The 13362-nt window shown below is 26.9% G+C and overlaps 1 protein-coding gene across 2 annotated transcripts in view; it reads right to left on the bottom strand.

Annotated features, from left to right (window-relative positions):
* Window positions 1–777: 777 nt before the first annotated feature.
* The window catches only part of LOC141528464 (pyrokinin-1 receptor-like), a 59548-nt gene continuing 46963 nt past the window's right edge, over window positions 778–13362 (bottom strand). The window contains exons 2-3 of one of the 2 annotated variants that reach the window (XM_074244522.1): window positions 6047–6270; window positions 778–3877 (exon numbers count right to left, since the gene is read on the bottom strand). In XM_074244522.1, coding sequence (XP_074100623.1) covers window positions 3143–3877; window positions 6047–6270 — 959 coding nt within the window. In that variant the 3' untranslated portion in view covers window positions 778–3142. The remainder of the gene's footprint in view (window positions 3878–6046; window positions 6271–13362) is intronic. The other variant, XM_074244523.1, reaches the window with a different exon arrangement.

Raw genomic sequence — 13362 nt, 5'->3', positions numbered from 1 at the left:
GCTTTCAGAATTTTTTTTTTGCGTCTTAAAAAAGTCTTAAAATAGTCTTGGTTTGTGTCACGTTTAAGATCTTAAACAAACGACAATTTCAATACGATTTTTTTTACACGGGTAGTTGTACGTAGGAGATTTTGAAAATTTTGATTTTGAAGATTTCTCAGGGCTGGTTGAATCCAAAAAAATGAGAAAAAATTTTTAATGTCACCTTTTTTTTTTTAAATCCAAATTTTCAAAATCCCCTCCGTATAACAATAACCACATGTATGTAGATTACAACGCAGTTTGGTTTTTTTATTTTATAGATAATCCGTTTTTGAATTAGAGATCTCACTGTGGTGGGGGAAATTTTTTTAGTGCTTCACAATAATGCTTATAACTTTGTAGCTACATAATATTTTTTAACGAAAATTTAGGAAAATTATCTTCAATGTATACTTTATAAAACAAAAAAAATCCGATCCCTAAATTCTTGTATTATCCCAGTCAAAAAAATTCCCGAAAATCACCTAATTTTTCGATCCTCACGGTGGCTATTCTCATAAAAACAATTTATAAATTTCAACAATTTTTGCACAACCACATAATTGACAAATTTTGTTACATGAAATTAAATAAATGCTTGATTAAGGGAACAATAAAAAAAAAGATTAATATTTATATTTATTATTAAAAACACTGTGTTTATAATTATTTTTTCATATACATATATGTTTGCAGTAAAAAAGGTTTTTTTTGGAATACAATATTTACAAATATTTACAATTTATAATTATATTTCTTATATGGAAAATAAGTAGGCAAATTTTCCATAAAACATTTTTAAGAAAAATTAATCTATTCTTTTTAAAAGTTACAAACTCATTCAATCATAAAAATATTTTTGATAATTTTTTGCTACTTTTTATGTTTTAATTTATCAAAAAATTTCGATAAAAATTAAAAAAAATTGGAGAAGAAATATTTTAAAAAGAATAAATATCAAATATTTCTAAAAAAAAAATTTGTTTTGTATTGACACCAGGTGTTTTAACAAAAGTAGCAAAGAATCGGTAATCTTTGTAAAGATTTAAAGTAATTAAATATTTGATAGCTTAATCACTATTAATTATCTGTGTACACAATTAACAAATGATATCAGTACTGATTGTGATAACTAATGCTGAGGTAATGGAAACTGATTTTTGTTTGCTAATTACATCAATTATTATTTAAATTACATTAATGTAAACTGATAAACGTGTTTAATTATAATAATTAGTAGTTCTAAATTAATAAAAACAATTAATTTTGGCACTCAAAAGTAGCGTGCAAAAATGTTTCCAACAATCTAAAATTAATAAAAAAATTATGTAAATAAAACTTACATTTTATAAAGGTAAAAAAATATGATTAATCATTAATCATAAATCTATTAAAAAAAAATTTCATTTAAGATTTCGCAGCTTCGAACTTTAGAGTTGGACATTGAAAATTTTTTTAAAAAGAAACTAAAGTCCTTAGAGTCTCAAAAATAATCTGTAAAAAATTTTGTGTTACTGATGAAGTCTAGCTGTATTTTTTTTATTTAATCAATTTAAAAGAAGTATAATTATGCTTTCAATCTAAAATTGTGATTTTTAATATTTAAAAAATTTTTTTTAAATATTTCCTTACAGTTAACAAAAAAAGATTAGTTCGAAAATCGTTTGAGTACAATTTATTAAAACTTAATAAATTTAATTTTCTTCCCAACAAAATTTAACAATTATTTATTTTTAGATTTAACAAAAAATAAAAATAAATTCTTCTATCAGTGTGTAAAAAAATTTTTCATCGACATAAAATATTATATAGACCCGACAATTATTTTTTTTCAACTTCAATGTTATCGCATTAATGTAGTACCCTCGATTAGAGATTTACTGTTCAGAATTTAATGAAATTTGACATAATAATAAATTGTAGCAAGACAATAAGTCCTCTAAATTCTTGAAAAACTCAAAAGAACCAGTAAAAAGTTCTTGAGCTTTTAAGGAGGTTCGAGCGTAACTTATGAGTCAAAATAATATTGAAATTTTTTTTTTTCCTTCAGTCTTCCCAATATTTGTCAAAATTCTTTATCTTAATTTAAAATGATTTTAACAATTTAATAATTGATGATTTTTACTTATTTAATAAAATTGTCTTGTTTTTTTTTTACACGGGAAATGACGTATTTATTTAAAAATATGGATAATTTCAAAGGTCAAAGTTGGAAATTATTTTTCACATAAGATTCGCTCGAACCTCCTTAAAATATCAGGATTAAACCTGAAGTCTTAGGAGTAATGAGAGTTTTAATTTCATTTTACAAAAAGTGGCGTTCAGATTTCAATAAAAATTAAGGGGATGAAAAGAAATAACATCTTGAATAATTTCTGTTATTAAAAGTACAGATTGAGAGAATGTGATACTAATAATTATTAAAAAACTTTTAAAAATGATCTCTGTCTCTCTTTTTCTAATGTGACTTTGCATGAAAAAATCAACTATGTGTAGTATCGGGAATGTCGTGGTATGCATGTGTATAAGTGTTTTTTTTTCTCTTCTTCTCTCAGCCTTATATTTTTTTTAGTTAAAGTATTTTATTTTATTTTAGACTTAGAGTTTTGAAAATAAGACCCTGCGATGCTAGAGTAATAAAACCCAGGTCATGTTTTTGACGCTCAAGATTTTTGTAAATTGTTTAATCCTTCATCATCTGTCGTTTTATTACTCTTGCAATTAGTGTGTAAGTTAGATAAGGATGGGCGATGGTCCCAGAAGGGACAAGTTTGGGTCTCGACCTTTGAAAAAAGGAAAAATAAGATAGTTCCTAAGTCCTAACTCGCGCGGATAGTTGTATGAAGAAAATCATCTCTTGTAACAATTATTTTTTAAATAAAACTTAATATTACCGAATTACTGTTAACCTTACTATATATACCCGATATTACATATGTAAATCAAACAAGGCTTTATGTAGAGCATTTGACAATTGTGGTATCTGTGGTACTACTTTAAATGAGTATAGCAAATGAACTAAATAAAAAAATCGCCTCTCTTGCATGAACTGTTCCTGACATCTAATTTACACAAAATTTTTTACGATTAATTCTTCAAAGAAAAAAAAATTTTTTTTTTCCTAAACAAGTCTATGCTCGCCGGCAATATAACAAGTTGTCATAGAGTACTCTTCGCGATTACTCTCAATGTCACTGACAGCGGATTCACCAAAATTTTGTCTCGAGTTCTTAGTGAATTTAAAAACACCACTAGCTGGTAGCCACTTAAAAAACCTCCACCACTTTTTGTCATTGTTTATCCTAAGTCCAAAGTACTTTGATTTGTTATTACCGCGCCCTTGTCGCTTACTTACATCATGATCATCATTAGAATCGGCGAGTCTTCGCTGATGACACATATCACCGTTAATTACTCGGCTAGTATTTTTTTCGTTTTTGTCATTAATCTCACTATCAAAGTCATCGTCATTGCAATTATTTTTGCTCTCTATAATCGTTAACTCAGTGTTACCAGACTCGGTTGAATACTTCTTGCTAATTTTTTTATTAAAAATCAAGTAATTGTCATCACTGTGCCGCTGGGACGGTAAATTAACCGGCATTATATCACTGGGCTTATTATCCACCGGCGTTATTATTGTTTGCATCCTCAGGTTATTCTCGTCACGTATTGAGTTGCCAGAACCCTCGGAACTGTCTTGACCGGCTCCAGTACCGATTCCTGTACCGGCAGTTGTGCGTGAGCCAAAATTTCCACCGCCTAATGTTCTCTGCTGCGAACGTGATAAACTTGAATATGATCTTTGCTCCAAGTTACCTGACGATCTTGAACCACAACTCTTGGCTAATGTTTCCTGTATCATTATCATTTTTCATTATTATTTTTGTTTTTATTAGGATCTTGAATGGAGAGGGGAAAAAAAAGGGGGGGGGGGGTAATTTCTTTGCTGAGAGAAATATAATACGGAGAAAAATATTTTATTTTATTTGGCTCTAACATTTGGCTCTATGTCAGAATAACAATGAAAATTTATTCATAGAATAACATACAGAAAAAAAAGTATTGTTCCTATTAGTATACAAAGTATTAGTGAGCGAGTTTTCTAATAGTCAAAATACGTGCACTGAGAAAACAGTTCATTTAAATGAATTGAGGCTCGTTAATTGTAAATAAATCTCTTATTTAAATATCGTCAGAAATATTTATAAGATACAAATAAATTGATTCATTTGAGACAAAGTTATAGTATATTTGAATGAAATCCAAATTTGTTCATAGTTAACAAATATTTCTTTAGTGCTAACAAATATACTTCAACCAAATCAGATTTGTTAAATATAAATAAATGGTATGTTTGAATATATTCAAAGCAATGGTTTTTAGTTTAAGCTTCAGAAAGTAGTAAAAGTAGACATATCAAACGTTTGGGGTAAAATGGGCACTTCTTTTGGAATTATTAATTACACTGAAATTAACAATGACAATAAAGTTAGCTGACATCTAAAAATATTTAGAATTTTTTCTATTGGAAAAATTAGTACAAAAAATTTTTTTTCAAATTTCATTTGTGAAAAATTCGAAAAACTGTAAGTGCAATTAAAAAAAAATTTAATTTTAATTTATTAATTTTATTAGGCACCAGGCGTAATTTACTTAAAATAAGATTTGTTAATAGTTAACAAATCTTTATTTAAATGAAATAAATAAGTCGATTCAATTAACTAAATAAAAACGACGTATTATTTGATTCAAAATAATATATATTTAAATGAAAGAAATTTTTTAACATTAAATATATATTTTTAATTTATTTCAAATTGAGTCAAACAAACTGTTTTCTCAGTGTGTTGTTATTATCAAAATACCAGTAGGGTAGAAATACTGCACTGATAGAAAAACAATCTTGATTCAAGAAATTTTTTTTCTTTAAAATTTGAACTCTTGAAACTACATATAGATATATTTCTTTCAAGAATTTTTGTCTCTTGGTTCAAGATAGGCGATAACATTGATTCAAGATGTTACCGACTTGTGTTAAGAATGGCTTTTTTTTTGTCATTAATTTACTTATTTCCAAGAAATAATTTTTTTTCGGTATAACAATTAAAGACTATTTAGTTTTTGAAATATACTTTGATGAATTATTTTAAGTTTTTTAAACGATAATGTTATTTTGGTTGAAAAACTAAATGTATAGATTGAAGATAATATAGCTCTTAAGCCAAGAAAATCTAAATCAAGACAAGAAATTCTTAAAGCAAAATAATCATTTGTCTTTCAAAATAAATTCTTAGATCAAGAAAATATCTCTTGAGTCAACATAAATTTTCTATCAGTGCGGTTTTGGCCATTTTAAGACCATTTTTGGCCACGATATTTTAGTGAATTTAAAAAAAATTTAATTATCAAAGGAGAATTTTTATAGAATTTCTGAACTAGTACATTTATACGAATTGAATTTCTAAAGTCTTGCGCTTATAGAAATATTGATACAATAATTTGAAAAAAAGGTGCACTGGTCACAAACAGTATTTATACCCTATAATTCTTAGAGCAATACTGAATTTAGTTTGAGATCTATACTCCCCGTACAAAAAAAATTCTGATTCAAAATGAATCTAAGATTGAAATTCATATTTTGACACAAATATGAATTAGTTTTGAGATCAATTCAAATTTGAAATTGATTTGTAAATATAAATTAGCACGCCTGTAGAAATTTCGATCCTGCTTTAGAATATTTATAAAGACTTGAAAATATTTAGGATAAGTTTTATCTATAAAATTTTCTTAAGTTTCACTAAAAAAAATTAATTTTATCGATATACTGATTTTTAAATCATCAATAAAAAATATCTGACACGTTATGAAGAGATAATAATTTTTTTGTATTGCAATTAGTCGCCCGTAATTGGCAGCTTGCTTAAGATTTTCTTATATTTTTCTCCGTATTTATTACAGAACTAATTATCGAAAGTAAAAAGTCTGAATTGATTTAATAAATAGTTTTTCGTGAACTGACCTTGAAAGCTTCGCGAAATTTGTTGGACATAATGTTGTAGAGAATAGGGTTGATGGTAGTCGACACATAGTACAATACACCGGATAAATACGTGAAAACATTGTAAAGCAGTATCATAGCTTTACTTTTTGATGTGACTCGATCGTTGCCTGTGCCGTAGATTGCAATCAAACGTTGAACGTGGAACGGTGCCCAGCATATGAAAAACGCAATGACTACAGCTACTGTAACAATAAAATATTCATATTTATCCTCATACAGTTAGAGATATCAATCATCAATTAGATAAGTTTGCATAACATGAAAAAACTATTTAATTTATACATTTTATTTATACATTTCTTATTGAAAAATGTCAAATACGAGTAGATAAAATTGTAGTATAATGTTTTCGTCAATTAAATAGGGTAAGGATGAGGGTAGCAGGGGCAGGATAGGGATACTGAGAAAATAAAGTACTTTTGTAAAATTTAATACGCCGGATCATTTACTTTGGAATTATTTCTAAGAAAAAGATATAAATTGTACGTTTACGTTGAAAAAAGTAAATTTTATGAAAGTTTAGTGATGAAAAAAAATTTTTTATTTATGGTTTTTCAAAAGTTGATAGAAGCCAAGAGACTTAAAAATAATTTATAATTCTTAAGGGAGAAAGTTTGCATGAAATACAATCAACTTACAGAGAAACAGAATATATAAAGACAAAGTTTTGTCGAAAATTTCCTGGTATATTCTGAATTGTCATAATACATTTATGGTCAACTAGCAGTTACCCGCCCACTCCGCTGGGCACTTTATAGAATTGTAGTTTTAGATCTAGACTTGAAATTCAATTGGAGTATTATTTTGACTTGCACAGGTTCCACATTCCATCGAATCGGAAGTAGAATTTATTGAAATCCGTATTGAGATGATCTCTTCATGACAAATAAAAGACCCTTACCAAATTTGCAGCTTTTTGAAGCTATATTTTAAAAATTAAGATTTTTTATTATTAACACCCACCCCTGCGATCTTTAGTGGAGGTGATTCGGTGTAAAATCCGTTCTTAGATCATTTTTGTATCACATGAATAGACGACTCCTATTAAATTTGGAGTTTATAGGAGCTACAGCTTGGAAATTAAAAATTTTCATTGTTAATACCTACCCCCGCAACCCTCTGTGGGGTGAGATATCGTAAAATTCATTGATAGATTATTTCTACATCTCTTACAGAAGAATCCTACCAAATTTGAAGTCAATAGGAGCTATAGTTTGAAATAGGGAATTTTTCATTATTAACGCCCCCGCAACCCCGCTTGTGGGTGGAATTTCGTAAAATCCGTTCTTAGCTGACCTCTACTCGGCGAAAGAAATATTTCTGCCAAATTTCAAGTCTCTAGGTCTTATAGTTCCAGAGATATTGTGATGAGTGACTTTATCTATAGAAAGTCTCCTATATATATATATATATATACTAAAATTCAAATTTGCGCGCGCAAGCGCGCGCCTGAGTTTAGAGTTTGCATATATTTTCATGCTTATGATATATTTGACCAATCACATTACGAATAGTTTGCTTACATGATATATTTTTATATTTTTCATCTAAATTATAAGAGTGGATAGATTATGGCAAAAAAATTATTAAAATAATGGACTTATAGGAATTTTAATAAATAAAAAATTCAATTTTTAAAAAACAATTTTTTAGAACAAATTTTTTCTTTAAAAAAAATTAAAAAATTGTCAAGTGACAGCTAACTATAATGTCATAAATTCTTAAAATTTTGAATATTCCACATATTTCAATTCGCATGATTTTAACTTTCACATTCATAAAACGATAAAAAATTAATTCTTTGGCTACGGGCCATCTTCATATCACATTCACTTCGAAACGAATTTATTAGCAGTAAAAAAGGTAATTTATGTCGTAAACAGTTCACTACACAATGTTTGATGATAAAATTTCATTACAATATGATATTACTAACGAGCTAATATTTATAAATAATAAATTAAGTCTCTACAAAATTTACGTTCATTAAATACCAATAAATCAAAAACAGCTGCTGTTCAATACAAAAACATGTTCAATACAAATATCTATATTCTATATTTCAAATGATCTAAATAACTTTTTAACTATGTTATCTTCTGGTTGCGATACAGTCACTAGTTGCGTAACAAAAAAACTAAAAACTTCCACGTGTGGACGTTATTATTGAATTCCAGGTTTTTTTTATTAAGTATCAATAGTGAAATTATTTTTATTGCTTCAAATAAATTACTATAAATTATTAACTGAACACAACTCAGTGACATGGTTATGATTAATGATTATTCATAAGATTGTAAATTTTGTCATACAATGAAGAAGTTAATTTTTGTACTTAGATCAAAGGTTGAATAATAAATATGCGAGTTCATTTTTGGACTCCCTCGTCTATCACTTTTGAATCAAAATTTTTTTATTTAATTAAAAACATAATTAATTACATTAAAATAGGTTATTTAAATTATACTTTTATTAGTAACCGTGATTCTGTGCGTAAGATAATCAATTTAAATATATTTTGCGACATCTTTACACTTTTTATACTGACTACACTGCGATATTATTTTTTTTTTTTTAAAGTCATTTTTTCAATTATGATATACACATATAGGGGAGGGTGGGGCAAGACGGCCCACCTGGGGCAAGATGGCCCACCTTAAAAATTGACCAAAAATTTATTTTTCTAATATGTTTTCATCATATTTTGGAGGTGGGCCATCTTACCGCAAAAAAAATAAATATCTTTTTTTGAATTTTCGAAAAATTCCGGTGAATTGAGTCAAAGTTGGACGAGAGTAAATCCACTTGATAGTAGAAAGCCACAAAAAATAAAAACTAGCTTAAGTGGGCCGTCTTGCCCCACCCTCCCCTACAGATATTTTTTTTTTTTTATAGAAATTGAACATTCTATAACAAAGATCACGAATATTATTTACCGACGTAACATTAATTTTTTTGATTTGTTGACGGTCTAAATGTTTCGGCACGTTCAAAGTAAAAATTAATCTTAATAAAAAATATAAAAAAAAACAAGACATAAATTTAAGATTCAAATTTATTTCCATTATAGAAAATTCAATTTATTACCTAACACGTAAGTGAAATATTCCCGATATATTTTTTAGCGAAAACCAGTAGATTCATAGTATAAAATAAAATTATCGGAATGATATATTGCGTCCTGTTTTTCCTTCATAATAAAATCTCTAAATGCAGAAGATTAAAATTTTTAAAAAGTATTGATTCAGAAAATTCTTTGTTCTTTTTTATTTTTGTGTATGATTATAATTATTATTATTCATTTACTTGATTTATAAATATGTTGATTAGAGAGCAGTGAATATTGTAATAATTGTGCTGAAATTTTATGAAATGATAAATGTCATGAAAAACATTTATTTAAAGAGCAATAAATCATAGTCTCATAAACTTAGAAGATTTTTAGATTGCATAACTTGGTAGTCTATTATATTTGTTTTGATTCGTTGCAGACGCTATTGTAAACAGAAAATTTAATAAGTTGCTTTAATCTTGATTCACTGGGTTGTTTTCTTTTTTATATGTTAATTTATCAAATATTTTTATAAATTAAATCTTGAATCAACAATAGTATTTATATTGAATCAGAAAATATAAAAAATATACGCAATAAAAAAAAAGCCATTTGGCAACGGAAATGAAAGTAGATTTCAATTTGAATTATTTTACGATAAATTTAATGACACTGATGTTAAGAGACGTCTAAAAATTTTTGATTTTTTTTTATTAATTCAATTACAACTAAAAAAATATTTATAAAAAATTGCACTTATAGTTTTTTAAGTTTTTTACATATGACAATTTTTTTTTTAATTTTTTATGTGAAATTTCTTCAAAAAAAAAATTTCTAAAAATTTGAAATGTCGGCTAACTTTATTTTCACTAAATTTATGGATAATAAATCAATTATCAACTTAAATAAGAATTAATGTTTAAAAAAAAAGCAAAATGGTAGAATAAATTCAACAGCAAGACTTCATTCGATCACCATATAGATTTTATGATTATAGACCCATGCTAATAGTAATATATACAGATTAAAGCTCACTTAATGGGCTTTTATATGAACTTCAAAGAAAGTTAATGAATAAATAAATTGTTTCCAAAAAGATGAACTTATTAACATCAGTTGATAAATTTTTTAATCATTTATTTATCTCTTTGTAAACCTTAGGAAAGAAATTTTTTTTTTAATCACTTTCAATCAAGGAAATAAAATCTTTTATAAAGAAAGTGTTTAACTTTAACTTCTAATAAATTTTCCTTCCGTGCAATTAAAAGGTTTCGTGATTGAAATTACTGCTTTATATTCGTAAAAGAAAATTATTTTCTTTATACAGTTTATTTCTTATTGATTGCTATTCTTTGATAACTTTAAAATGTTTTGTAAATAATTAAATGAAATTTGTTTAAAAAACTAAACCAATAACAAAATAATGCACAAATTACAAATGAATTCAGAAACAACCTTGGTATGTTTTTGAAAACGGAATAAAAGTAAACTGAGGTCAAAAGTTTACCAGCAATCTACTCAATATCCTCGTATAAAACATGAAACGCTAGGGGCATTGCGAGGCTTGAATTCGTTATTTCTAATATCGAGAACAGACATGAATCAACTTTTTGTAAGATGAATCGCGGGCTATTTTTAACTTAAAAATTGTTCAAGTAAAGTTTTAAAATCCGGTTATTTATAACAATCTTACTGCTAAATACTATAAAAAACTAGAAATAGAGCCTACATAGTGAATAATACTGGTTTAAATAATTCATTAAAAGAGCTACAAGGCCATGCATGCGACACACAGCTGTATACACACTTTCATTTGATACTAATTTGAATAAATTAATGAGTGTTGTTTAAACACATTACTTTAATCCAATTGTATACTTTTTTTTTTTAATTTTCTATTATGTATTATGATTATATATTATTGTGTGGTAATAGGCCAGTAGTCTGTGTATAAACTGATGGTACTGATGTTCATTGTAAATTGCTTAGTGTATAGTATTTACTGGCATTGGTCACGCAACTTAAACAGCTTTATGATTAATCATTCTGACGCCATTTATTTTATACATTTGAAATCGTGAAAACATTTAATAGAGATTTTTTTTAATAATAAAGACTAAAATATTTTTAAAATTTTTCTTCTGTCTTTTAGGTAATATTATACTTTCATCACGGTGGATAAGTTTTCATCAATACCTGTGCCAACAAATCAATAATTACTTTTCGATAGTTTAATAGCAATTATTGTTCTCTTCTGCAACACAAAGTTATATCCATTGATTTTAAAGTTCAAGTAACGAACTTATCACAACTTTATTAGTTTGCATTGAAATACAAGCAGTTATAAAGCTTTAAATGAATCTTGCTAAGCAGAGAATGATTATTGCATGTCTTGAGCAAGAACGCGAAAATGTGTTCTATTATCATCTAAAATAAAGATCTCAATGTTTTGTTACATTAAATCGTAGCTGACAGTCATATTGGGTGGGCATCAGACTTATTGATCCCCGACAAAATATCCCTGGACAAAATATCTCCAAAAAAAATATCCCTGTACAAAATATCCCTGGCTAGTTATATTTCAAATTCGTTATAGTTTTCGAAAATTAAAAAAAAAAATTATTAAAGGGTACAGCACGGTTAAAAGCGTATGTGATGGTCTAATATTGAATCAATTATCATGGAACCGTTGGATGTATATATAAATGATACGAAAAATACACCGTTAGAGAAAAAAAATCTTATCACTAAACTTATCAAAAATCGTCTACGATTTGTATCAATCGAGTAAAAAAATAAAAAAAAAAAAAATCTGGAAATCCTATAAAACTTCCCGCTAAGTATGAATTTAAAGCGCCTTAAAATGTGTTTTTTGGTTAATATTTGAGCTTGTCAAGCTCAAAGCACCGTTTTTCACATTTTGAGCTTTTCAAGTTCTTCGAGATTCGGTTCATATTGATTGGTTGAGAAATCTTGAAAATATCTTAATAAAACACCGAAAAACAAAATTTTGTGAATTTTTAAACTATAACTGTTGAGTGCGTCGTTCGATTTTTATTTTCGAAAATGAATTCGACGCAGTTTTTTAAGCACAAAAAATGTAAACATGGTTCTATTATGATTTTTCCGCACACTTTAAAGTCATTTAAAAAAACATCAAAATTCAATTTTTTTTTTTTTAATTTCTATGGAATGTCTCGATGGATTAGTTTTCAAATCTAATCAGATCTAAGTTTTGATGCGTACATATCGTAGACGACCTATTTTGGACTTCACAAATTTGTGAAAAGTTTCTATTTTAAGTAATATCTAATATCGTAGAGCAATACATAATTAATAGTGAGTTTTTTAAATTGCTTCAAATCTCATAGTTTCTATTTTTTGCAAAAACTTCCGACTAAAATTAAAGCTCATGATTTATCTAAAAAAAAAAATTAGCAAAAAATTTTCTCTCATGATATGATTATAAATTATGTCCTATTTTTTTTTACTCTACACAATGCATAAAAGTAATTTAAATGGACGATAACTTTTTAAATCTTTGATCAACTGATTCAAGACCTTATATAAATATTTTCTGCTTAACAAATGTCTTCGAATGCCAGCCAAAAAAATCAAAGTCAAATGAAACGTTTAAGAGATTTTGCAGTTTAAGAATGACACAAAAATTTTTCTGCAATAATTATTAAATTTGTAAATTGAAGACCTTAAAAAGTAGCTAGTTGGTGAATTTTTGAGCATTTAGGTTCGAAAATCGAAGCATGTTTCAGAAATGGCTTACAGGATCAACAAATTTTTTGGAAAAAAAAAGAGAATCAGTTATTTGTTAATTTAGTGTAAATTGAGAACAAATTAGGTTAAGGACACCCTTAATTCAAATTTCTCATCCGATAAAAAATGTATAATTTTAACTCTATTGATTATGAATCATGATTAACGACTTAAGTTTTTTTTTCTTTATTACACTGCACTAAAATAACTACTTTTTTAAACGAACTAGAATTTGAATTTGCGCGCGCAAGCACGCGCCTTACTATAGCGTTTGCATATATTTTCATGCTCATGATATATTCGACCAATCACGTTACGAATAGTTTAATGCCACATACATTTCATCTCAATTTTATTATGGGATAATTTGAATACTTTTTTGCTTCAGATAAAATTACCATTTAACAAACAACATTGTTAGTAATCGATCATTACCGCGATTTATTCGAAT

The sequence above is a fragment of the Cotesia typhae genome, unplaced genomic scaffold (genome assembly GCF_013202065.1).
Source record: "Cotesia typhae breed Kobodo isofemale line unplaced genomic scaffold, CoteBio_Ctyphae contig_43, whole genome shotgun sequence".
Classification (NCBI taxonomy): Eukaryota; Metazoa; Arthropoda; class Insecta; order Hymenoptera; family Braconidae; genus Cotesia; species Cotesia typhae.
Note: the sequence above shows the minus strand (reverse complement) of the source record. Positions and strands in the feature narration are given on the sequence as shown.